At 45.2% G+C, this 27,232-nt stretch overlaps 1 protein-coding gene across 5 annotated transcripts; it reads left to right on the plus strand.

Moving 5' to 3' along the window:
- Positions 1-1,358: 1,358 nt before the first annotated feature.
- HORMAD2 (HORMA domain containing 2) lies at positions 1,359-25,587 on the plus strand. 5 transcript variants are annotated; one of them, XM_063351083.1, is made up of 15 exons: positions 1,359-1,440; positions 2,977-3,067; positions 3,916-4,060; positions 5,393-5,456; positions 6,486-6,522; positions 7,814-7,834; positions 8,563-8,589; positions 9,949-10,016; positions 10,346-10,379; positions 11,528-11,574; positions 12,928-13,082; positions 13,642-13,895; positions 14,779-14,887; positions 15,956-16,020; positions 25,275-25,587. In XM_063351083.1, the coding sequence occupies exons 2-15, from the start codon at positions 3,017-3,019 to the stop codon at positions 25,377-25,379; spliced, it is 1,182 nt and encodes a 393-aa protein (XP_063207153.1). In that variant the 5' UTR covers positions 1,359-1,440; positions 2,977-3,016; the 3' UTR covers positions 25,380-25,587. The 5 variants fall into 5 exon arrangements, with proteins under 5 accessions (XP_063207153.1, XP_063207148.1, XP_063207151.1 ...); XM_063351078.1 differs by lacking the exons at positions 10,346-10,379; positions 11,528-11,574; XM_063351081.1 differs by lacking the exons at positions 10,346-10,379; positions 11,528-11,574; positions 15,956-16,020.
- The last annotated feature ends 1,645 nt before the right edge of the window (positions 25,588-27,232 follow it).

The following is a 27,232-nucleotide window of genomic DNA, read 5'->3' on the forward strand; positions in this document are numbered from 1 at the left end:
CGCCCCCCCGCCATGTCGTGGGGCTGTTTCCTCTCCGGGGTCACCTTGTTGGGCCTGAAGGGGTGAGGTGTGCGCCATTAAACGGCCTGACAGGGCCTGGGGATGGGCAGGGACATGTGTCATCCCCCGTCCCCCGGGGCAGGGCAGGGTTGCCCTGTCAAACACCCGCAACCGCTGCCCCCGCGGCCCGCTTCCCCTCAGCCGGGCCCGCCATGGCGGAAGCCTGGGCGGGAGGGAGGGGGGGGCCAGGGGTGGCCCCCGCCTCCCTCCCGCCCAGGCTTCCGCCTCATAGCGGCGCCGCCGGGCAGCCCCCAGCCCTGCCTCCGGCTCTAGCCTAGGCGGCCGCGGGAGCCCTCGGGCACCGGCGCAGGTACGGGAGCGCTCGGCCCGGGCGGGCGGAGGCCGCGCCTCAGGGGGACCCCCCCCGCCTCAGGGACATCCCCCCCCCCAAACTCAGGGAACGCCCTGGTTCAGGGACCTCCTGCCTCAGGGCCCCCCACCTCAGGGACACCCCCGGCTCAAGGACACCCCCAGTTTCAGAGACACCCCGGCCTCCGGGACCCCCAGCTCCTCAGGGGCTCTGCCCCTCAGGGACTCCCCGCCTCAGGGATACCTGGTCTTGGGGACACCCTGCACCTCAGGGGACCCCCCAACTCAGGGACTTCCTGGCCTCAGGGCCCCCTGTCTCAGGGACATCCCTGGCTCATGGACCCCCACTCACCTCAGGGACCCCCCAGGCCTCAGGGGGACTTGTTGCCTTAGGGACCCCCTGCTTCAGGGACACTTCTCCTCAGGGGAGCCCCTGCCTCAGGGCTCCCGCCTCAGGGATGCCCCAAAACTCAGGGAGCCCCAAAACTCAGGGAACACCCCAGCTCAGGGATATCCCCCCCTGCTTCAGGGACCTATTGCCTCAGGGACGCCCCTGCCTCAGGGACACCCCCAGTTTCAGAGACACCCCGGCCTTAGGGACCCCCCAGCTCCTCAGGGACCCCCTGTGCTTCAGGGACTCTGCCCCTCAGGGGACTCACCACTTCAGGGATCCCTGGTCTTGGGGACACCCCGTGCCTCAGGGACCCCCCTCACTTGAGGGACTCCCCCCAGGCCTCAAGGGGGCTCCCTGCCTCTGGGACCCACCTCACCTCAGGGACCCCCGGGGCCTCAGGGGAGCCCCTGCCTCAGGGACACCCCGAAATTCAGGGATGCCCCGGGCCTCAGGGGGCGGTGGGTTCTGCCGGGTGAGGGGAGGACCCGGCCCCGGGTGGAGCCCAGCCAGGCCTGAAAAAAACAGAACCAAAAAAAAAAAGAAAAAAAAAAAAAAGACTTTTAAAAGGTCATGTGGCTGCTTTTTTAGGGCCCGTTGCAGCTTCACATGGCCTGACAAGGAGCAGCGGGTCTGGAGGGTGAAATCCCGGGGGGTGGAGGTTGCTGGGCCTGCAGGAGGTTTGGTTTCTCCCGGTTCCTACTAATTTCCTGATCCTGGGTGATTAATGAATTGGCTTTGGAGCGGGTGGGCGGCAGGGCTGGGGGGAGCCAGGGCACCTTTTCCTCTCTCACAGGCGTGGGTTTGGCCCCGGTGACGCCGGAGCCTTGGAGAATACCCCGTACCGAAATAACCGGGGCGGAGAAGATCGGCTCAGTCTAACTGATGTTTCCTTTGCACCATAAATCAATTATAGATGTAGCATGTTACAGAAAACATGTTTTCTTATCTCTCTGGCTCGCTCAAAGCAGCTTTATTTAGCCAGTAACCTCACGTTGGAATAATGCCTTTGTCTTCCTTAATTGCATTCCAGTCCTGTTCACAGCCAATCGTGAGTAAAAAAAAAAAAAACACTTTCCTAAAATATTTAACGTATTAAAAATTTTGCAGGTGTGTATTTGTTTAAATATGCTTTTATAGCTGTAATCTGGCCTCATTACTAAATGGAGTGCTAAATTTAGCATAAAAGCTGTCAACATGTTCCAATCAACATGTCTTAATGACTGCCAACAAATGGAAATGAGGCTTTCATGGAAAAAAGCTGAAAAGGTACAAATGCAGAACAAGATTAGATCAACTGTTTTGATAAAAGTCCGCCTGCTCGCTGCATTAGGTCACGATTTAAATCAAGCCACTGTGTTTATGCTATTATTTTAATTCTTAATAGAAATATTGATTAGCTGCAGACAAGGCAGCACTGCTCCAGGGACTTGTTTGTGGTGTTTCCTTTCATTAACGTCTCCCCGTTAGCAACTACATGCGGAGATCTCCCAGCGAGCCATTTCTCAAACCAGCTAACGCGTGCCTCGTTAATTCCGTCTAATGGGAGTTCTTAATCAAGATGTCAGACGGTGCTAAATCAAGCACCTCACCGAAGTGTGATACATATAACGTCCACGTTATTGCTTTTATCAATCAGCTTTCCATTCTTGTAAAAAGATTTTCCCCTTTCATCCAGGTTTGTCTAACAAGGCTGGCTTTCATTGAAACAACATGGACTTTTCTTCTCTCCCCCCCCAGCCTTTTTTTTTTAAATTTCAAGGTGTCCCAGAAGAATCATTCCTTTATTCCGGACAAGATTGATGTCAGTGGGTTTCCTGCTTACCCTTGCTAAAATATCGGCTGCTATTGGCAGACTTCCAGTTCTTTCACATTCCCCCTTCACACTTTTTAATGGTTGTAGGAATTAACATTTGTGGTTTGGAATATGAGAAATGCGTTTGGAAGTGACTGGCTGACACCAGGTACAGTTGTGGCCCTGAATTTCAAATACTATTGATCGTTTACCAGTGAATAAGGAGTTTTCTCACTCTGCAGACTCAGACAGCGCCATGGAGTATTTGCTTTGCTTTAGCTGTCCTGACTGGCAATTACCTTTTAGACCTGAATAAGGTTGAAGAATCTCATTCTTAGCTTAAGGAAGATGAGAAATAGCAATGACTCTGGATTTTCCAACTGTCTCATGGCTTTTCGTTTTGTTTTTTTTTTTTTTCCAGGTTTTAATTACAAGTGGAAGGCAGGTCTTTGAAATACAGGATGGCTACTCAACAGCTTTTACAGACTAGGCAAAAGAAAAAGTCCGCTAAGGTAAAAACCTTGAAATGTGATGGCACTGACAATGTTAGCTCTCAGTTTTGGACCTGGCACGTCTGTGCCTGGTGAGGTGGGAGCGCTTTCTGTTGTCTGCACTGTTCTTGCTTGGATTATTTCCAATTTAGTGAGTCCAGGAAGATACGGCGTGGGGCTCTGACACATGACTAAATAAATGTAGGCTCAGGAGGTGTGCACAGAGCTTTATTAGCAGGAAGAAAACCAGCAAACTGATAGAGGCACTAAATTTAGTATACTTTCCACTGAGATTGTTCATGTTAAAGTCACACCGTGTTTAGTATTTACATTAACTCCAATGGTAGATATGTACTGTTTACAACTCCGTGTTAAAATCACTCTGAAAACTAGGTCTGCGCCACAGTGTTGGCAGGTTCAGCCTGCTGTCAGATCTCAGAAAAGCAGTGGCAGGCAGTGAACTTTGGTACAGCAGTGAATGCCACACCAGCCCTGGCACTTGTTTGACTCCACAATTAACTCTGTAGAGCTAAACTGGCAGAAAACTATCCACTTTTTTTTTTTTAAGGGGTGGTTGTCTGTTAAGTGCCAGAATTGGTGCAGTGGAGGGGGTGGGAGGGAGGGAAGGGAATGACCAATGCAGTCTGCTGCTGAGAAAATCATGCCAGATCTAGCAAAAACTATCCTTAAAACATTTAATCCCACCCATGTTAGACACTACTCCTTTCTGTGTAGTATGAAGACCAGAGAAATGTTAAAATTCTGTTTCTAAGTTGTCTTCTTTTTCCACCTGCTGAGAGTTGTTTCTAAATATAATCCCTGTGTTACACTAAAATGGTGCTATTTGTGGCTTTCCCCTTCTTTTTCAGGAATCAGTGTTGTTCCCCAACAAAATCGCTACTGAGCAGCAGTCTGTGGTGCTGGTGAAAAGACTTCTGGCCATCTCTGTCTCCTGTATCACATACATGAGAGGGCTGTTCCCAGAGAGCTCTTATGGAACTCGCTATTTAGATGGTAACACATCCAAATTGTGCTGAATTCTTATTTCTGCTTGCTCTATTTTAGCCATAATCTGCTTTACATATTTGCTTACAGCTTCGCATATATGTATGAGCTCAGTGTATTAGGAAGTTAGCTAACAGGCCTTCTTAAGCCTGGATGCAGACAGTGCAGATAGAGAGGGAGCACAGAAGACAACCTAGAGCTGCTGCCAACTCAGGGCTTTTCTCTCAGTGTTTCTTTTGGTTTATAAACATTCCTTGGCATTGCCAGCCCCATGAATCAGCTCTCAGAGCCAGGAGACTGACTTAAAAAGTTTTAAAAAACTAACTCTGATGATTGGTGTGTTTTATTTTCCTTTGGATTTTTGAGCTTTTGAGGTTCACAATTGCAGCTTTCCTTGCGAGACTGAAATTAGATTTGTTTGGTTTATTGTGTTGGGGGTTTTTTTCTGTGAAAACTATCTCAAATAACCACATGCGCTTGGGAATCAGAACAGTAAGAAAAAACTTTAAGAACCAAAGTCTTGTCATAGGATCAGAAGTATTAATGATGCTTTGATTCATCAACATCTTCATATTAATTTGAGATGTGTTAGTGAAATATCTCCATGCATTCCAGTCTGTTTCCGTGTTTCCGCTTAGGCAGTTAGTTGTCCTGAAACATGGTCTCATGCACTTTGTGGACTTGGTTGAGGGCACAGGAAATTCCAAATTGGGTCTTGATCACCTAACCCTGAAAGTCATTAGTCCTTCTAATCAAGCATCAGGTCTTTCAAGTGTCTCTTTGATTAAGAATGTTAACATCTGGCCTGCTCAGGCCTTTGAGGGCTCCTTGGTGGAATCCTAAGGTGTTATTAACTCACCTCTTCGTTTGCAGGATGGGTTTCCTCTTGCCAGTCTGAATGCCTGAAAACAGAGGTAGAAGAAACTGTGCAGAAAAGCTTGACAGAAATAGTTTATTCTGAGCACAGTTGTTTACCTCCTGTGGATATTGGTGAAGCCTGAATGCAGAAGTGAAGGTGTTGTTAGGGAATGGCAGAATAGATGGGAGCGGAGAGGAGGGAGGAGAGGATGAAAGCTGCTGGTCTTTTGAAATTAAACCGTAACTCTACTACTTTTTCTGGGACAGCCCAGAGCATCTGAGGAAAGTCTTGACATTTGAAAATGCAGCAATAAGCTTGTGTCAGCCCACCTGGGACTCAGTGGAAAACCAACATTTCCGCTCAGGAAGGACCTCCAGATAACGCATTTTATCCAAAAAAAGGGAGGGTAACCAGCTTAGTTTCAGTGTTTGCCCAACCGCTGTGATAAGGATTGTAACTATGTGCTAAATCTGGTTTTGCAGACCTCTGTCTAAAAATTCTCCGAGAAGATAAAAGCTGTCTGGGATCGTTGCAGATAGTCAAGTGGTAAGTGAGTAACAGCGAAACTAAGACAAGATTGTGCTGAATAGCAAGACATCTACCCCTCGCATTCTTCTTCTTCCTGAATTTGAAAATACCGTGCCCAGTAACGCTATCGACTATGCCAGTGTAACTCCCACTGTTGCAGCGTGTGTGCTTGGCCTGGTGCGTAAGCAAGACAGAATTAGCTGACCAGAATCATGTGAGTTCAAGGTCTGCTGAAGTGTTGACTGTAGCGAGGTCATGGTCAGGCCCCCGAGCACACACAGGCAGCGTAGGTATGGAGAAAGGGTAAAGCAAATCATGGGATTGATTCTGTTGTTGGTGGTCTTTTCTAGTTTCACTTTTGTAGGAATTCTTGTAGCTTGTTTTTTACTATCTACAGTATTTTATCTCCCTGGATATTGTGTGTCTAAGTACCCTACAACTTTCTTTAAGATGTATTTCAGAGTTGGCATGTTCCCAACAAGCAGAGACTTTGACTTTGATGTGCTGAGGAGATAACTTGCTGCACATCCTTTGACTCAAAAGAGTAAATATCTGACCATTGCTACCTCAAATAATATTTACTACTTTGAGAAAGTCCATAGCTGTAAACTATGCATCAGATAACAAAAAATTTACAAGACTAGACATGTCAGGCCGCCTTCAGATTGCAGTTCCAGCCAAGCTCTCTACGCTGCCAGTGGGAAAAGAGCCACTGGAGAGCACGCTGGGGAGCCAAAACAGAGCACTGAGCAGAGAACCACGCAGAGCCAGCCTTCAGCCTCGGATCCTTGTCTTCGTCAGGATTTAAGTGGGCTCCAGGCTGACAGGGTATGGCCTAGAATTATAAACAATGCACAAATGCAGAAGGGAGGACAACGCCTTTATGATGGGTGACCCGAAAAGGACTTTACAAGCACAAAATGTTGCTAGCTGTGTTGTCTTAATTCCAGAAAAAAAAATGCACTTTAAAGTGTATCTGATGAGTATGTGTTTACAGATCAGGAGATAAATATTGCTGGTTAGTATTAATGCGTTTTTCCCTGGCAGGATTCAAGGTTGTTTTGATGCGTTGGAGAAGCAGTATGTAAGTTTTTTCCACATTTTTTTAATGGAGTTTCCTTCACAAAGTATGGACAAAGTTATCGTTCCATTCCTGCTTTATAGATTTGTAGTGATCTTGCGTGCACACAACACATGTTCACAGCTGTGGGATAGGGGGGAAGACCCTGCCCTGAGTATATACATGTGAGACTTGGGATTTTATTCCTGGAGCCCAACTACAGACCACTTTTGCTCTCTAAACTTGCCTGTACATAGTGTGTGAACTAATTTGCAGCTTGAAAGGGATTTCGCTTAGTTCTGTGTTCTACATTTGCGTTCTCTAATGTCTGCATAGAGGCACGGCCAGTCAGAACTCAGAACCTGATCTCCATGCCTGTTTTCCTGACACAAGTTAGTTTGTGCTTCTGCTTTCCTTCATCGCCTTTCCCCTAGCCTTTTCCCTTCTTCCCATCTTCTCTGAGCCTCCTAGCCTTTCTCTTGGGTTCAGAATTTATGACTTTATTTTGGAAAGTAATTCATCAAGCAACGTATATATATAACTGGTTCCAGGGCAAAATCAGCTAGTAAGTAATCATATTCCTTGCTGATTCTCACACAAAAACTGCTCTGCACAGGAAAAAGCCCCAACTGTTGTCATCCCTGTCAGCACTGTTCATCAAACCAACCCTCATCTAGATCAGATGAAGTGGTGGTGTTTCGGCACTGATGATCAGATGGGCTTACACATCAGTACAACTGTCAGTGTGCATAAGATAATTCAAAATGTTGTGAACTCAGTTTATTGCTTGCTGACAGTTCTAGGAGGTGTTTAGTTCTCTGCTATTTATGGCAGATATAAATTAATTGTTATTTGACAAGGATTGAAGAAAAACCGGAGGCATTTAATGCGTGTTCTACGATTGTTTTCAAGAGTAGTCCCATGTACGTTTTCTTGCTGCAGCGTAAAATAAATACCTTTGGGGAGTTTCGTAGCAGAGAGCAAATATTAGTCTTCAGTAGCTCTGAGTGCTCTTGTGAAAGAGTTTTAAGTCGGCATAGCCTTTGGGGATTTGTTTAGGAAGAGTCTCAAGAGGGATGCCTGAGCGTGCAGTTGTTTGCTTGGGAAACTGCAAGTAAAGCCAGGCAAACTGGCCACTAGGTGTTGCTGATGCTGTGCTATGAAGAATCTGCATAAAGGCTTTTAATTCAAGGTTTGTTGAGTGTATCTATTCCTTCACTGTATGTAGGCAGTTACGTTTTAATAGCTCTTTCTTTTCCTTGCCCACTAAGGTTAGATTTTGATTTTGTGTTTTGTTTTGTTTTCCCCCTCTTAGTTACACGTTGCTGTCCTCGCAGTAAGTAAACGAATATAAGGCATTTTTGTTCCCTCACCCTGCTTGAAAGAGATATGCAGTCAAAGTGGTGTCAACCCGTTTGTGCCTTTTTTTAAGGGGAAGCCAAAACGCGTGTGGTTTTTAATACAGTGGTGACCTTTCTTAAACACGGTAAATATGAACTTCCTAGGCTGTGTGGGAATATTTTGCTCATATGTCAGACTTCTGACTCTGAGGCCTTACATGCATCCTTAAACTCCTACAAGCTTCATATCATTGCCTCCTTTAAACTCTTGCCTCCAGCCTTGGAAGCTGCTGCATCTTCTCCATTTCCCCCTGCAGAAGAGTCCTCCTTATTCATGTGGTACTGGAGAAACCACACGCTAGCGGTTATATACCAAGTCTTTTGCCCTGGTCCTTTGTAAAGCCCCAAGAGCTATGCTATGCATCTCTTCCGTGCATAATCTGAGTAGTTAAATCTCAGGCATCAATAGTTGGCTGTGAGGGTTGGGATGGGAATTAACCTCATTCCTCCACAATTACACAGCTGATTGTCTTCTACCTGTCTTTGAAGTGGTAAGTATTGACTGCTGATAGAGGGAGGCTGTTTCTCAGCCATTCCTTTCTCTGATCCCACGCTAAAGATAGTACAATCTCTGCTGTAAAATGAAAATATCATTGTTCAGTGACTTTTCACTGGTTCAAGTTATCCAAGAGGAGAATGCCCTCACTGTGCTTTCTTATAACAGATTTACACCAATCCCAAGGAACCGGAGGTAAGAAAGAGTCTTAATTAATCTTTGAGGCAACTGGAGGCATGGGTGAGTAGATTTGTATTCAGAGTGGACTTGTGGGCTTAAATTCTACCCTGACATAGCTGCTTGGTGACCCGGTTTCTCTTCTTCTGCCGTCGCTCAAGAATGACAGCTCAGTGAGCTGGATTGTGATCAAACGCTCCTACCAGGGGCTCGGCTGTGGGCCCGTCTCGGGCTCAGGCAGGGGTGTTAACTGGCAACTAAGGGGCATGGTGGCAATTTTGTTTTTCGTTCCTGAAGAAATGGGAAACTCAAAATAGTTCTTTTCCAAACCATCTTTTTAATGGCAGTGTTGAAAAGAGAGCTGTTTTTTTCACGCAGAGAGGCGTAGGACAGAAGTCATGAATCCCTTCAGACCTGGGATGTGTGTCGCGTAGTGCCTGCACTTGTCCTGTTCAGTGTTCTCTGTTGTGTTTCTGTTTTGTCTACATTTAGCCAGTGGAGACAGACTGGGTAGTGTGATATGTAAGCAAGGTGCAGCACCCACGCTGTGTCCGCAGAGCAGATGCAGAGAAGGGCTGCAGACTCTTTGCTCACCTGATTACAGTTCTGCAGCGTCACTGGGGAGGGAGCAAGAGTTTAGTCCGTACCAAGGCCGGGATTTGTAAGGAAGGCTCAGAGTTAAGGGCTCAGCTCAGCTCCTACTAAACGACCTCATTGCCTCTGGAAAAGTGAATTATAGGCATGGAATTGGACTACAATAGATCGTTTCTCTTGTGGTGAAGTAGTCTGTTCTTCCTAATTATTTTATTCTCTAAAATCATAGCAATTCCTTTCTTTTTAAATGGAAAATCATCTAGTTTTTTTATCTCCTTCGGAAAACTCTGAGACCAGTGAAATGCAGAAACTTTTGCCCATGAAGTATTGTTTGTATTTCCTAGTAGAAAGAGTCCTTCGGGCCCTTGTCTCCATGCAGAACTCTGTGCCAGACTTCCCTGTGGTACTGCATCACCTGGGAAGCCTCACATTTTTCCTTTTAGTAAGGGAGGAGGTACGTAGGTTGTCATGTTGGGCTGGCCCCAGTGCCTCAGTAGAGATTTAGGCTGGGGAGTCAGGCCCACAGAGGAAGTGGAAGGAGGAAGCAGGAAGTTTGTCTTTTTTTTGTGATTCTTTAAGTGCTAGGTAAGCGGGGGTTGTTATGAAAATTTGCCAAAGCCTGCGCAAGCAATAATAGAGTTAAAGCTGTCATCGTGTCATTAAATTAATGCTGTGCTCTGGCATAAAGTTGTGAAAGGGCACTGCTAAGTTCAGCAAATGTCTTTACGCTTGTTATTGAGAGAGACCCGTTTCTTCTTTTCCCCTCTCTTGTTAAATCTCTAGACAGTGACTGAACTGTATCAATTCAAATTCAAGTACAAAAAGGAGGTGCCCCAGATGGACATCATCAGGTAATGGTTTGGTTTTATTACGCTGTGAAAACTGTGTTCTTGAAGCACTAAGAAGAAACTGCGCTTTATGATTAGAGCATGTCTTGAGTCGCTAAGCAGCTGTAAATATCATCAAGAGATGAGGATATTCACCCTACAGGATATGAACTGCCGAGCTGATGAGTAGAAATGCTGTTACGTAGCACAGCGAGGCGCTTAAAGTGCACCAGAACTGAATTAAGGACCATTTATAGAAATGGTGCCTAACCAGGGCAGCAATGCAGAAACCGCCACCGTTGTTGAGCTTGCTACTGTCTCAACTAATAATGAGTGTTCTTCCACTTTCACAGGACAGCCTCGTGCTTTCAAATGAAGCTTTTTCGGGTCTGATCCCTTTCACCATGATCCTGCACACAGGATTTTTTTTTTCCTTTGGGCATTTGCATACGTGTTTTCTGCTTGAGCAGTCTTGCGTGGGTGACTGGACAGAACTTTCGCTTATGATGCCTGAGTTGATGTTACAAAATGTTTGGCAGGAAGCAGAAGCTTTTTGCATCTTTTTGGTGCTCTCTGTCTGTCAGATATTTTAAAGCTGTGTTTAGTAGGCCATAATCCTGTGTAGTTTAAAATAAATATGATCAAAGGCCGTTGGCTATAACCAAAGCAAAGAAAAATAGTTAACCCGGCTTCAATTTGCTTCTGCAGTTGCCATTGATGAAAGATGGATCTTTGGGCCTTGGAACCTGCCTGTACAGCAAGAGAGCTCTGCTTTCTCATGTGCTCCTCAGGAAACCCCTCCGCAATGCTCCTATAGTGTGCCATTTGCTGCTCTTTCTCTAAACACATCCAAATAACTTGTAGTATGTGGCAAAATTATTTTCTATGGGGAAAATTTGAACTCTATTTGAGCCTAGAGTGTCATGTTGACTGTATGCTCTGTTTCTGCTTTGAAGCTGATGTCAGTTGTCCTCACTACACTGAGGGAGAGAGAGGAGACCTTTGGGATCTGAAAGATAGTGGATAGCTCTTGAGTACTTTGATTTTTTTTAATCAGCCTTACTCAGATCAGTCATTAGTTCCTATAAATAACAACAGTCCCCAAGTGGAACTCAGCATCCCTCAGAGTCCATCGTAGTGGCCAAGAAGAGATTAAGTAATCTTGCTGTTGTGTTTATATCTGCTCCGTCGAAATCTCATTACTGTGTGATCATTAGTGGTCTGAGGCTTCAAAGCCAGTGGCATTGGATTCCTGGGCTCTGTTCTCTTTCCTCAGTGACTGACGCTGCTATCGCAGGATCGTGTGTGTACCTGCAGCCGTTAGTAAACTGATGTTCTGGCATTGATCAGAGTATTGTGTCATCTTTGCTGTCAGCTCCTTCAGCTGATAAAACTGCTTTTCTTCACCTGCGAGGTTTATTGTCATGTGCAAACTCTGAGTTAATCCTTCCGTGAGAGGTGTTTTGTGTGTCGCCGTCATCATATCTGTGTGGTAAAGGGAAACTTTCTCCTAAATGGTCTCTGCTTTATTTTAGATGAATTTTGGTGGAATTCCTTGCAACGGACCCAGTCCTTTGGAGAGGTTCGGTTCCTCAGCTTTTACCTTTTGACACATTCCTGCATCAAATACACAATGTTATTTCCATATTGAACCAGTACTTGACCCGTTAATTCCTATGGAAGTCTCATCTCTTTTTTTGCTTATACTCTTCCCCTTACCATTTCTATCTCGCTAATCCCAAGACTTGCAAAGGTGATGTGTAGGAGGAAGCCTGCCTTCTCTTCACTGCACCGTAGGCATTGCCAGCATTTGTCCTCTCGCTTGATGGACAGTTCTGAACGTACGGGATTTAATCTAATCGCACTGTTGGCAGATTGGAGCCTACCAAACCATGCCCTGGGAATTCAAGCTGTTCAACAGCCACTCAGTTTTCATGATGAGCCAAGAAGCTTCAGCTGGAAGGGGAAATCACTCTTAATGAAGCTGTTCCTTCCAGTGGTTTAGTCAGTCAGATTCAGCCCTGGGATTCTCTCCGCTCCCTTAGGTTACTTACTGCTTTTGAAGCAATTTGGGATAATTGTGTTAGAGACGATCCAGCCTGTATATAGTATCATCCACCTGCCAGTGGGCTTCCAAAGACATAATTTTGTACTGGAGGAGCGATGTTTTTTTAAGGCCCCTTCTCATTGAAAGCTAGGGAAGTTTAGGTTCCTTAGTCACATAGTGATTCATCTAGTCCATCTTCAACCGTCTGAAGTTAGCTGGCTGATCTAAGCTGCTCATTTCATCTACCTCTGTAGTCAAGAGAAACAAACTCCTCCAGAGGGCGATTCATTCCACTTCTGTTAGACGTTTCTCTCAGTCTAGACTGCTTGCTTATCTGGCCAGCTGACATTTGGGTGGGTGAAGGAGGTGAGAGGAATGCCCCTTAGTCACTTTTGAAAAATGTGCTCCTGAGCTGGTTTTTCTTACATGGAATTGCAGTGAGAACATGCAATTCACTTCTCTTCAAACTGCAAAATGGACTTGAAAATAGCCCCTGTGATGAATCGGCTTTATATGGGATTCTCACCTCATTCCTCTCATTCCTGAAATTGCTTAGGTGAAAGGCACTTGTTTTATGGTCCTTTGATCCAATTTAATCATGTTTAAACAAGTGAGTCATGACATTTGTATAATGGGGTCCATTGCTCCAGCTACAAAGTCTGTTCAAATGTAAATGCCGTGCCTCTTAGTTTAGAGCTGTTGTTTTGGTGATGCCACCCCATCCCTGGAGTCTGTTTCACTTCCCTGTTTATCTGGAAATTACATAAAGGCATTGAAGCTTTGTTGCTGGTGGTTTCGGACAAGTCAGTGGGTGCACTGTATTTGTAATTAGATCGTGAATATTCATGACTGAGGAAAACAAATCTGTTATTCTTCTTCCGATTGTAGCAACCAAATGAACTTTGTGAATGGGGCGTGCAGCGAGGAGGACATTAAACAGGCCAGCAGGCTCCTGATCCGCAAACTCTACCTGTTAATGCAAAACCTCGGGCCGCTTCCTAATGACATTACCCTCACCATGAAACTCCTCTACTACAATGATGGTAGGTGGAGAACACTGCGTCCTGTGGGGAAAAATCCCCTTTCCATCAGTTTCTATGCTACTCATGAGCCCCGGTAAAGTAAGTAAAGCATAGAAAGGTGAAATGGTATAAGCTGTTAACTGACAACAGTGAGAAATGGTGTAAAGCACAGTAAAGCCTTCTGACACACAGGGGTGGCAGGTGCTTTTTAGGAAAGGGTTGAACATCCATGCAAGAAGTACAGCCATGTAGTGCGAAAGGACATGTCCTTCTCCTTCACGGTTTTTGTGTTTGTTTTTTTTAAGGAAAAGGCATCCTGCGTTTATCAGGTTCTGCTCCAGAAAGTTGAGCACATTAATGGTATCTCAGCATCCTAAAGTCATTATTTCTTTGAGGTCCCTGATAACATTTGCTCAGCTCATTTTTTCCTTTGCATTCTCTCCCTTCCTCTTGGAAAAAAAAACCCAGAATATTTTTAGTAGTTGATGTTGTTATGTGAGGCTGGTATACCCTTGTTCTTTAAAAATCAGATTAAGGAGAGATGGAACTTGATTTCTCTGACATCAGTGCTTTCTTGTAGTAACTCCCAACGATTACCAGCCCCCAGGCTTTAAGGAAGATGGCAGCCCTGGTGACCTGTTTTTTGATGGCGAACCTGTCAACCTGAGAGTAGGGTCAGTCTCCACTGGGTTCCACCTCATGAAAGTGAGAGTGACAACCGAAAAGAAAAGAATGGGGACAGTTGAAAGCAACCTGATCCAGAAGAATGGACCTACTGAGATCTCCCATCAAGGGTTAGACTGTGATGAAGAGGAAGAGGAGGGGAGCACAAAGGTATAGAAACAGCTCTATTTGGTTCTTGCTGGAGGAATGGCGTTTATCTAGCAAAACTCTCCATCGAAAGCATTTTCTCAGAATCCTAGTTTATTGAGGGTTTTAGCTTGTGTAGGGCAGCAGCGCTCCGGCAGATTGAACGCGGAGGCTGGAATTCTATAGACATAAAGGGAATTTCACTCCAGCATATCCACTGACGTAGTGACTCTAGTATGTTCTCCCAGAAGAGGGCAGTGATTGTACAGAGAGACACGGCACATGCGTGTGCACACACACACAACACATGTGCGCGTAGACACACGCACACTCATACACGGACATGCACAAAATGGAGAAAATTGCAAAGAGTTTTGCATTTCCACTTGGTGTTTCTCGGGATTAAACCATGTTCCACTGTGTAGTTAAGTGGGATTCTTTCCACTTACCTCTAGCCATTTAAAAGTTGTGTGCTGTGTCTGATTTCTCTAGGCCGCTCTCCGTGCTTAGTAGAGGAAGAGGCATCTTTAGCAGGTAATTCAGATAATTTCCTTAGACGCCAAGGCAGGCTGGAATGAATGGTCCTCTGGTGGTGCCTCTCCAAAATGACAGAAGGGGCAGAAGTCTGACTGGTAGCTCAGACTTGACAATTTAACTTTAGGTGGTCGGTGTCAGGGAATACACTCCAACGTAATTAACTCCTGAAGACAGGAGGCTATTTAGGTCAGAATTCCGTCTTTTCTTGGAAGATTACTCTCTTGAAAGACCTGTAGGCTCAGGAGGAGGAAGGCCTGGACACTGAGGAGCTGTGAAAATCTCATCCCTATTAGTGCTGGGTCTATGTATGTACCACCTGGGCATATTTTTTAGGTTATACTATTAAGACAAAGCATCATTTGCTTTCCAGAATCATCCTCTACCTGTCAGAGCAGATTCAAGTGAACATGGAGAGAACAAAAGTGACACCCATCCAGGCTGGAAAACGGAAGCATCTTCTTTTTACCTTCAAGATACAGGTAAATGACCAGTTTCAAAATTGAAGGAGCTTGTGCTAGCTTAATATTTAGGTTTCGCTCACTGCGAAATGGGTGAAGAGAGTTTGCCAGGCTATTTGAATTCCGTCACATCAGATTGAACTATAATAAAGAGCTTGTTGTATATGCTTGTTTTGTTAACAAAAACATTCAATTTTTTATCAATTTCTTTCCACCTCTTTATCTCAGCGTTTTTTTTTTCAGATACAGAGGAAATGCGCAGTTCATCAATACTGAGCTACGTTATCTACATTTTCACCAAAGCTCTTTTCCTTTAGCTGTTACAGTTTGATTTTGCTAATGACTTCCATATATGAAAACATACATGAAAATACAGGAAAAAAAAGCCGGTTCTCGCACTTCAGTCAACCTAGCATCTGATATGCCATGCTGTATTTGACCTTTGAGGCTCTCAGATATAGCCTGTGGAACAATACCATCTAGTGACAAAATGGTAAATAGCATTCCTGAGATCCCCGGGCAGTGGAAGAGAGAGGCCTGTCTGCCTGTGAAGTCACCTTTTCAGGTCTTTCTCCTGCAGATTCTCCGATGAGTAATAAGGGGTGAACTCATACTGCCACTTTTTCCGCTGTGGGAAAAGGATCTTAGCAGGATCTTAACCGGTTGCCTGTTTTCACGAAACCGTGCTGCTTTGGGACCCCTCATCAAATTTTATTGAAACTGTCTAATGAGGTCTATAGTTATTAGTCAGCTCCCCTCCTTCCCCCCTGGCCCCTCCACTTGAATAGAGCATATGCAGGCATAAGCTGTGTTTTTTTAGGAAGCCAGGTTAAAATCGAGTTTAAGTATAATTGATAGGAGCTGCTGCAAGTAGATGTGTTGCATGTTCAGATGACACTTTATTCTGAAATCTGTGTTTGCAGGAATAAACTGCTGGTGTTGGCACTGCCAAAGGTTACACACTTCCAGATCAGACATGGGATTTTGCTACAGCGGTTTAGTCAGGCTTCTGGATTATTTTTTTTTTTTTTCAATTAAATTTAGAGTTTTAATTTCAGAGCTAATTTTGATACGATGTTTGGATTGTAGGTGGAGAGATGACGACAGGGATAAAGGAGACGGGCAGGATGCCTTGCTCAAGGGCATCTCAGAAGGTGAGCAAATTTTAGTGGCTCTAAGATATGCCAGGCAAGGTGGAATTCATTGCCACAGAACACTATGTCATCTAGGATGGCACAAGATTTAACTAACGTTAGTAGATTTATGGTATGGTATCGAACTGCGTAGAGGCTACAAAGTCGTAGGGCGTAGAGATATAAGCATGAAAGAAGAAACTTTCCATGGTCAGCTTATTTCATACATCCAATACAAGAATCGTGTCCCGTTCTCTGGATTTGGCACTTGTGAATTACACAAGCAGACTAAACGTATCGGTGTCCCAACCAGGCTGGTTTGCCTGTGTGTGGTTTTGGATTAAGATTCTGAAATCACCACCCTGTGTTTGGTTTGAAGGATGTGTTTGTCTGTTGCCTAACATGGTCTTCACCTCTCCTTTCTTGCTTCCAGACTATCTTCACATGTGAGTCACAGGTACTTACTGGATCCTATCCCTTTTTGGCTACCTCTCTAGGATAGGAAGAATTATCCCCTGGAGGTGCTGATCTCTTTTGCAGTGGTTGTTGGGGCAACCCAAAGAGCTAGGGTAGACCAGACATGTAATTTTAGATAAATAAAGTTATGTGAAATTAATTCCATCCTGAAGGCTGCCCAGGCCAAACCCTGAGTCAGAAGCAGAACTCGAATTCATGGCCTTGTGCAGAAGTTTTTTCAGTGACAGGGCAGATCTCTGAATAGCACCAGACTTGCCACTTGATCCTCCTCCCATTCAAATTAGTTGAAAATCGTGTGAACTTGGATGTTCAGAAATTGAATCTTTACAGGATAAGTTAATGAGTAGGAAATTGCTACTAAAATTTTCCCCGCCTCTGTTGAAAAGAATCCCGGGGTGTCTAACCCAGACAGCAACTGGAGACTTCAACTTAACATGTCATTCAAAAGGCATCTGTGAAGTATTTGCCTTGACTCTGGATCTCAGAAATGAACTTCTGTGCATAGGCTGGTATTTTTCAAACTTTAACCACATTTTTTTTTGTGTCACATCCTCCAGTTTCCTTCTGATCATTGTTTATTCTGTCGTCTGTGTGAAAACAGGAGGCTTTTTTGTTTGTAACTCGTGGTTGTCCTACTGATTCACGCTCTGACATTCTTTCGGGTCTGTCACGACTGTAAGCAGAGCACCAGACACCTCTCTCTTGCAGCATGTGAATTTCATTAGAATACGGTAGCAATAGTGCGAGTGTCTGAAGGTGGTGGAAACAGCATTAGTTGCTGAAAAATGGAAGAGTCACTTTATCCATTGAATGCTTCCAAAGACTTAAAAAAACATAATCTCAAGCCTTCTGCCTGGTAGATGCTGCATGGCAGAGGGGTTTTTTTTAATGTATTCTTTGATACTATTTTTTAAACCACCATAGCTTAGAAGCTGGCTAATATTTCAGTCACTTTAGGGAAAAACAAAGTCAGGTCACTAGTTAAACAGTGCAGATCATCATTGTAAAGCCAGTGCTAATAAAAATTTGACACTATTTTCCATATGAGAGGGACTTTCCCTTCTTTTCTGAGGGAAGTGGTTAAGACAAATGACCATTGTGTATTCCACTTGAATCAGGAAGCCAAACTGATGAGTGAAGTTTGTCTTAAAAAATGAGGACAAGCTTGGGTGGATGGGAAGTCTGAGTTAGGTATTATCTAACAGGGTCAAGCGTAGGTAAGATGGGCAGGAGCAGTCCTGTTGGGGTGGGAATGAGAACACCTTGTTGCTATCCAGACTACAGTACAGTCAAGCAACAGCATTTGCCCACTGTCAGGTATATTTGGAGAAGCCCTCTGCTTTAAGGAGCTGTAAGGCCTCCAAAGTGAATTAGTTTTTTTCCTGGATTTTGGAGTTTAATCAGCTTGTTGTGGGAGGGGCCCTGCGGAACAGCCTAGCCTGGGCCATGGAGGTCTGATTTTTTTGGGCAGCCGTGAGCCCTTAAACTTGCAGTGCTAGTGCGTGGCTTTGAGTGTTAGGTTTCCACCAGAAGAAGATGCCCCTGAACGAACTGACAGAATGATCGCTCACCTACTGGCACGACCGTAAGGGAGCAGGCAAAACTGGACGGTGAGGAACGGGCAAAGAGGGTCCTGGAGGGAGACCTGCCCTTCTGGTGGCAGCGCAGTGTTGGCTGTTCAGCTGTCCATGGTGCAGCACCTCGGGGACTTGGGTTTAAAGGTGCTCTTTGTACAGCTAAACATTCAGGCCAACATTTTCAGAACTAGCACAAACAATTTGGAGGGTCCCAGAATTTGATATCTGTACAAGGATTTGATATTCAAGAAGTGCTGAGTTCAAAAATGTGGTACCCGCAGTCACAAGTTGCCTTTGGAAATGTGGACGAGCCCATTCCTGTTCTTCATCTCAAGCGAACTGCTTTATTCTTTCCGGTTCCTTGGTTATCAAAAATAAAAACTGTGCTGTTGGAACTGAATTTATTGGTCATTATCTTCCTGACCTATAGCTCTTCAGGAAAACCAGGAATGAAAGTATTAAAGGCTTATTTTTATCTAATCGACATGGAAGAGGCAAAGGATGCAGATCTGCCAGAAGAGAAGCAGCTATTCCTGTCCAGTTAGAAAACTGTAACTGGCCTTTGGTAACGGCCACGGAGAGTCTCGACAGAGGCCTTTTCAGATGGGAGAAAAATTTACATGTACTCAACGGGCTTGTTATCTGCAATCTCATGATTGATGATACTTAGGATCAAATGAGAGATTGCCCTTTCCCAGCAAAGCATCTCTGTACTTAATCATCCAGAGTTAGACACCAGCATGTAAATTAGCCTACCTCTGCTGACTTCGGGAGAGTTTTTCTGATTGCATCAGCCAAGGATTTGGCCCAGCGTGCTATCTTTGTGTCTTGCTACTTTCCACTGGCACTCCAGGAGTTGTGAAGAGTGGGGTAAAATAGGGAATTGCTGCCCGTTGGTTTAGCTTATAGAAATCTGCTGATGACAGCGGGGTCCTGCACTGAACTTAAGATAACTTCTTGAACTCTTCAGTGTACTCCTTTATCCTTTTGTGAGTCCTTTAATGTCCTTGTCCTGCAAATTGAATTTGGTGAGCTTTGTCTTCATGTAAGCAGACGTTGCAGTGGAATGAATTTGGAATGAAACAGAACTAGAAGATGAGTAAAATCTGACCATGTGGACGCCTCTGCAGGCTTTTATCTCCCATCAGGAAGCTGTGGGCTGAAGTTCTGGGGTGGTCCTTAGAGCACAGTCTCACTGCACAGCGAAGCAGCCGTGCAGAGGGCCCTGAATCGCCCCTGACCGAGCCTGCACCGGAGCTGGGAATGGTGTGGCCGTATCAGCACAGCACAAGTCAGTTCTGCCTCCCAAGTGTCTGGCTTCATTAGCTAGCGCCAGACACTGCTTATGCTGCTAGACTGGCCATGCTTGTGCTACTAGGCCGCTGTGGGACACGAGGAAGCTGTTGACGCTTGGCCTTGTGTGGACATAATCAGTTTGGATCAATGGTAGCTCAGGGGTCCCTGCACTGGGACTCGCTGCCTGCTGTAGGCATACTCCTGCCATGCGGATTAGCTCTCTTAACTGGAGCTGTCTGGAAATTAGGTGTCTAGGGAGAGCTTCATACCTAAATGTTGTAAATCAGTGCTGTTCCAGACCTCAGAGGACAGCCTGTCTAGCCTCCAGCTGCTGCTCCCATGCAGAAGACTTGGCTACCTGGCCCCGTCCTGGTTCTCCAAGGGACTAGGTCAGTGATGGAAGCCGGTGTGAACACAGTCTTTCAGGAATGACACATTGTGAGTAATATCTGCAGTGTTTGACAGTGATCACTGTCCTCTTGGTGCCCAGGGCCATGGTCATCCTGATTCGTGTGCCTTTGCTGAGCTTCCGTGTTGTACACAGCTTCTGTCTGAAAGTGAAGGTCAGCGTAAGTGGATTCAATCGCAGAATAACAGCTTGGAGACCAAGACCTTTGTTGTCTGATTTTTCCCAGGCAAAACACTTTTTAAATTGCCATGACAGAAAGCAGTTGAAGGGTGAAGCCTGCCATTTGCAGAGCTATAGGAAAGCATTTTTCTGTGGCAATGTCATTATCTTGAACTTTTGCAGAAAAGAAAAAAAAAAAAAAAAAAAAGAAAGGTTTATCTCTAACTGTCTATCAAGAGAGCTGTATCTGATGAGAAGTTCCCAGAACATTTTCTCCTCCAAACCAGCTGAGGCTACACAGACCCAAACAATGAAGAGAGAAAGATTCAGAGATGAGCTTGCCTCTCTCCTTCCTGTGAGCTCAGGCCATTCTGGGAGGAGTGAGACAGGGAGGTCAGGAAATTCCTGGCTTCTCTCAATTCACGTCAGATCCTTAGCTGTATCTTGGGGCCATTCATCCCTTGCATGAGTTATCCCTGTCTAGTGTGTAGGAAACAGTTTCCGAGTGATCTCTTCATTCAGAGGTGAGCCACATCACCCCGCAGATCCGGGGAGATTTAACCCTTGCGCCCTCAGATATCCTGACAGCTACCCTAGGGACATTTGCGGGAAGATGTGGAGCTTCTGCGCTGGCTGCTTTTACGTGCGTTCATAACGTACATGCTAGCAACCAGACCCTCTAGAGAAAGCTGCATAAATTAAGGTTGGACGGATCTAACATCCCATGAGGGACTAAGCTGGGTAGCAGCCTAGTAGGCAGAAAGAGTGTCCATTGCTTCTCGCCTCCTCAGTTACAACGCTGTGATCTTACAGGAGGAAGGCTTCCAGTTTCGGGAGGCGATTTGGATTGTGATCCTGCAGTCAGAATGGCCAGCACAGCAGCATACAGGGTGACTGAGGGCCCTGGAAGAGGTTATAAGGAGAAGGACCGATAAATTTTTTTTTTTCATTGGGTATTTTTGAAGAATTTTTTTTTTTTTTTTTTTACACTCTGGAAAAATCTATTCATTATTCCTTCAAACGCTACAAGGGATGCAAGGTACAGAATAGGCCTGTGAGTCTTCCAGTTTGCAGAAAAGAAATTGCGTTAAATGTCAGAGACTTTAACAGTGAGCTATGGAAAAGGAAGAGGACTAGTGGTAGTCAGTGATGTGTTGGCATAGCTTCCTGGGGAGAAAAATGTGGCAAGTTTCCACAGAAGCACCACAGTGAGTGTCTTTCATTCTTCCACCTGCGTAAATTGGCTTTCATGCTAACCAACATGATTCTCCTCCTCTCATACAGATGAAATCAGGACTAATTCCACTGATGTCAGTACGATCGCTTTACTGGAAACTGATATGAGACCAGTGCTGAGCCCTGTGGTGAGCGTTTAACCGCTGTCCTGCCTTCTCAGAATCACTGAGGTCAGAGGGACAATTGGAATTCGTCATGTCCAGCCTACACCTGCTTAAAGCAGGGTGAAGTGGAGCAGGTTTCTCAAGAACTTGTCCGGTCAGGTGTTGAATATCTCCAAAGATGGAGACTCTACAACCTCTCTGGACAACTTGTGCCAGTATTTGATGTCCCTCACAGTAAAAAAAGGTTGTCCTTATGTTAAAATGGAATTTCCTGTATTTCAGTTTGTGTCCATTTCCTCTTGTCCTTTCACTGCACACCATGACGTACCTTGTGAACCTGGATTTTCGCTATGCTTGGGGAGCATGGAGCAGCCAACTGTCAGTGAGTGGACGGGAATTATGGCCTTCAACTTGAGAGAAATGGCTTTTCACCAGGGATGCCTCCTGTCTTAGGAGATCAATTTAAAGAGTGACTGGCTTGATTTTTGGAAGTGGCAGATGTTTGCTCTGCTATCGAGTCAATGGTAGCTGCAGCTGAAATCACAGGATACATCAGGCACTGGCTCTCTCTGATTAAAGTTTCCTGGTGATGATAGATGTCCCCAGACACCTGAGGATCATCGTGCCTTCTTTCAGCAGTTGAGTCTTGTATCTCAGTCCTTATTCTTCTGGCTCGCTTGATGGAATTGGACTTCTTTTGACATTAATGTGCTTCTGAATGTGTCGGGATAGTTACAAGGTACCGAACTAAACGCTCTGTGTCCCTGACAAAGGGAACTCTTCCGAGGGCAAAAATTTGCCAAGTGCCAAACCTCAGCATGGGGCAGGCCAGGGACAAAGAGGGACACAGTCGAATGCTCTTGTGCAATTTTAGCTTTTCTGCATAGGATGCCTTGGGAAGCAAAACACATGTCAGAAGAGCTGTAAATTTGCTTCGATTTATGCTGGGAATTTTTGGCCGGAATACGTGGGGACACTGGGGATTGAAAATTGCAGAGCACAAAACTAGGTCCTGATTTTGTCTATCTAAGAATAGCAGAGTATCTGTGGTCTGCTCGTTCTGTTTCATCCACCAGTCTGCCTTGGGAAGGCTTTAATCTAAGTCTAATCTATTTTTAGCCTGATATCTTCTCCAGACAATGTGCAGCTGTCCTGTTAGTTTTATGCCAGAAATTAGTAACACTTGTATGATTCACAAGTTAGCTGTATTTTTACAGCAAAATTCTGCGGCAGCACATAACTTTTTTTACACGTAGTGCAGTGTTGTAAAACAGGAGATTCAGACTCACTGTGTGTTCATGGTATGACCTAGACCCAGACCTACACCTCGGACTCAGAGTCAGGAGGTCACGGGTCTGTTCCCGTCTTTGCTACTTGACCTGGACTTGTCCAACTGTCCTGTTGTCACCATGGTCCCTTTGCAGGGCACGCGTGCAAGCGTCTGGGCCTTGTGCTATATGCGTTTATAGCACCTGGCTCATCAGTGAGCCAAGGGCCTGTAGTGGTTGTGTAAGACAAAAAACCCAACACTCATACAGCGCAAGCTCTCCCATCAGTCATTCTAAGTCAGGCATCCCAGTACATGGGAAAAATTAGAATTAATCAACTTCTAGAGGCTTTGATTGTATGTTTAGTCAATGGGAGGGATTTCCTGCTTTTCACCACACCGTTTAAGAGGTTTACTTTTTGGTTACAGTCAAATAAACATACGTAGGATCAGACATAATCCCATTTAGGCCAACATTTCTGGGGAAGAAACTTGAGTGTTTGGTTAAGGATGGGACCTGGAAGTTGGACTTGGGGTCTGTTCCTGGCTCTGAGCTCCTACGTGAACGTGTAGCTGAGCAGGGGCAGGACAGGACATGCTGGCTTCGGTGAAATACCTCACACAGTTGACATCTTATTCATTCAATAGCTGAATAGTGCTTGTCCAGAGCACTTGATGGCTTGCACAGACGTTTTTACCTTTCTCATCTCAGGTTCCTGCTAGGTGGTCATGCTGCCTGGGGTAAAGGGGAGGAAAACCGCCAGAGTTGCAGTGGAATCTGCGTGAGCAGCTGCTTGTTGTGGCTGTTTCTCCTGCCTCAAAAGTATCCCGTCCATGCCGAACAGTTAGGAGGGAATAGCAAAGGAGTAAAAACCTTACGGAATAGTTGCCTGTGCTGCAGAAGGTCCGTTCCTCAACAGAGGAAATAAAAGCACCAACTCTAGCTGATGCTCTCGTTACGCGGTTTAGGCTAAAATAGAAGTAGAGCTGCCTCATTCAGGTAACTGGGGCCGGGAGAGTGGGGATCACGGCTTTGCTTTATTGTGTGGCCAGCAGGACAGGGTACAAACCCTGCAGCTGTGTTAGCACTGGAGAGATTTTGGAAGCAGTGTTTCCCCCCTCTGGGCCTTTTACTTCAAAAAAGGAAGCAGACAGGTTAAAACGATGCCAGGGAAAGGAAAGTAAATAACTGCCTAAAATGCCAGTTTGAGCAGCTGGATGTCAGGTCAGGAGCTGTAACAGAGAGATCCACTCATCACTCTTTCCTCAAGCAAACACGCCTTGGGCAGCGTTGGAAGTTTTGTCAGCCTGAGTGTGCAGGATGAAGGAGAACCTGCCCGTCCCACTTTGGCAGATTCTTGTTTTCTCTGTTTTTATGGAAAGGAAATTGTACTTTCTGCGTTAAGCAATATTGCGTTGCTCATAATGAAGAGGAGGGAAGAGGGGAGGAAAAACAATTTGAAACATGATAGAGAGGCGAAGTGAGGTGGTTTCAAATTATTTTGCTGTTAATTCACAATCAGAGTTATTTCACACATTAGAAAGACCATTGCTATGTAGAGATTACCAAAGCCTCATACCAAGGTCAGAGAGAAAGCAAGCCTTGATGACGTGAGTGGGGAATTCTATAATGACAACATCTTGTAATCTGGAGACCTTGTGCTTGTCTCCAGGATGCATTCTGGAATAGCTCTTTATTAACTCCTTCTGTTTATCCTGCTTCAGTGACGGGATTCCTCATGTTTTACGATGAAACCGGAGTAAAGGACTCCTGTTTTGGAGCAGGAACTCGGTTGGCACTCTTTTCCGTCTTCATTCACCTTATTTTCCTCCAAATGAACTTTCTTTTGGAGGCCAAGTTGAAGCGGTGAGCTGTGGTGTGTCCCTTCAGCTGAGTTCCCGTGAGAGCAAGAGAGGTTACATTGCCAGACTGTGTGCTTTGTCCCTTCTGGGTGGGCAACAACACACGTTACTCTCTGCAGCTCCAGATGATTATTGTAAAAATGCAAATACGTTATGTGATAACAAGAATAAGTGAGCTTGTCACTTGGCACAGCCAACGCTTCAACTGTTGTTCTGGCTGTCCGTCTCTCTGTGGTCTGTCTGAATTGCCTGTACCATTGACCCATTTATATTCTAACATACATTTATCCGTGGTTTTTAACCGTTTGGGTTTTAGGCCCCTCAAAAGAGGGAGGTTTGCGTCTTTCTAGAGGGAAGTTAAGCCTCTTGGAAAAAACGCTTGCTTTGCTAAGTTATTTTTCGCAGACTCACAGGTAGTCTTGGAAGTCTGAGATCGACCACCTTGTGTTGAATTTCCCTGATGTACGAATAGAGGTATTGTATGTCTCCTCCTGAAAGGCTGTTTCCAGTGACCACAAATTTGACGTGTGCCCTCCTTCTTTTGCATACCTTTATGATTATCTGAGGTTGGTGAAAAAGGCTGTGCCCTGTAAGCTATTACATTTCTCAAAGGTCTCCTTGCTGGCGATGGGGAGATGGGTTCTGTTCCTTGTGTCACCAGTCCCATCCTCTGTCCCTGAAGCTGAACCTGTTGCTTTCACAAATCTTACAGTCCCAATTCCACCCAGTATTCTAATTTTGATTCCTTTTCTGGAGAACAGGATCACACTGAACAAACCCGAGAGGATCCAAGAAAACACATTGTAGTTTTGGAAGTTGTATTCCTTGACTCATCTAGCAGGAGCCTGCACCGTGAGAATGATCACTGTTTCTGATGGTTCTTACAGATAAGCTGCCTGAACCTTGCGTTTAGCCAGGAAGAGGTAACAGGACCCAAGAAGAAAAGGAAGGTCAGTGAACCAGAGAAGCTGCTTCTGGAAGGCAGGAAATGATGTTCATTCTGACACACAATACATTTTGGAAGGTGTGAGTTTGCATTGTCATCTGACTAGTAAAGTCTTCTAATATTTAACTCTTCCACATACCGCATGTACTTCTGCATGTTTATTTGTCTAGCGCAAACTTGGGATTGCGAAGAGACAGCAAGTGCCATAATTGTCATGACAATGTCAACCAACAGCACTTGTTTGATATTCTAAAGCTGAGCATTTATGATTCCATGTGAATGGTGTCTGTGTGCTTCTTTCTCTCCGTCTCTCTCACGCCCCTCCACACCCACTCCCCGGCTGAATTTCCTCCTCTGTGGCGGGACTGTTCTTTGCCCATATGTCATCAATATTTAATGGCACTATTTCAAGATGAACTCTCTGAGGTATCAATGCCAGCAAGCAACAAGTCGCATGCTTCGCTAGATTGTGCTTAACTTCATCCTATCTACTGTTTCCGGAGCATAGATTTTTTTTCAGAGAAGGGTGTTTATCTATATTGAATACAGAGATAAAGTAATCTATTCACATTTTCTGCTGGTGCTAAGTGTTTTTTTCTGACTCTGCAAGTAGTGTTGCTATGACTGTATTATCAGCTTATTTCTAAAACAGCAACCCACCATGTGCCAAGAGGCTTAGGCAGTTGTACGATATAAATTGTGTTGAAATAATACACCACATTTAAAACTTAACTTTAATACAGGTACCTTGTGGTTTCAAATAGAGGTAAGGAGAACAACAACAGCGGCAACAAAAGAAAAAAATGTCTGTGTCCCTTGGAGCAAAGGTGCTGTGCTTTGTGTCATGTAGGTTGCCTGGCAAGAACTCTTGTCAGGACCTAATGGCTGTTACTGGAGGAGGAGGAGCAAAAATGGTCTTAATTGGTCTTAGACATTTTAAGAAAGGTGTTCAAGGAACAGCCTTTGCATTACTTTACGCACATCGCGAAAGAGATACTGAAATATGAAACAGTGAAGAAGGGAATGTAGTGCACTCGCTTCCCAATGTGATGCTGATTGCCTGAAGTGTTCCAATCTTCGGTGATGGAGAAATAAAAGCACCAGAGTACACCGGAGTAACGCACCCAGTAGTGTAGCAGCATCCCTGATGTTACGTTTCAGCTATGCAGCAAAGGTATTTCAGCAGAGGACTTGGGGAGCAGCAGTGGTTTTGGATGTAAGGTGTTTCTTTCTTGGTGCGTGTCAGACAGCTCTGTAGAAAGCAGTGAGGATCACCTGACCCGTAGCGTCTAGGGCATCTGATTGAAGGGCCTTGGCCACCGGTGCCATCACGTGACACACCAGGTTCCCTGTCGCCAGTAATATGGTGATGTCTTCTGCTGTGGCAGTGCGTCAAGTTGGCTCCAGACATCAGGGATCTTCCTCACTGCTGAAACAGTGATCTTTCCTTGACTGGATAAAAGGTGGGGATTGACGCATCTCTCTTGTGCTTTTACGCTGGTTGGCCACCTGACAGAGTTGAAAGCCAGACTAGAACTGGCTGACCGGGTAGAGATGATGCTGAAGCGGAACACCCCTGGATGTTCAGTTGACCTCCTTCTCCAGGTAGCTGAGTAATGCATTGCAGTCCTAATGCTCTTACCACAGCTGTCCTTACTCGGCCCAAGGCAGACCGACCACTGCCTGTCCCTGAGCCTGCAGCAGTGTCTGGCAGGTTTCGTGGCTCGATGCCGATTTCACAAAACTTGTAGAACGTGAGAGTTCTCCATTTTATCCTCGCTTTCAGTCCTGTGTTCTCATTTTTGCACCTGTGGCCTAATAAGCCAGTTTGTTCACATGCCAGAGCAAACCAGAAATCTTCCTTCTGCCAGATTTTGTAATGATATTTGCTCTCACGCC

The sequence above is a fragment of the Chroicocephalus ridibundus genome, chromosome 13 (assembly GCF_963924245.1).
Source record: "Chroicocephalus ridibundus chromosome 13, bChrRid1.1, whole genome shotgun sequence".
Taxonomy (NCBI): Eukaryota; Metazoa; Chordata; class Aves; order Charadriiformes; family Laridae; genus Chroicocephalus; species Chroicocephalus ridibundus.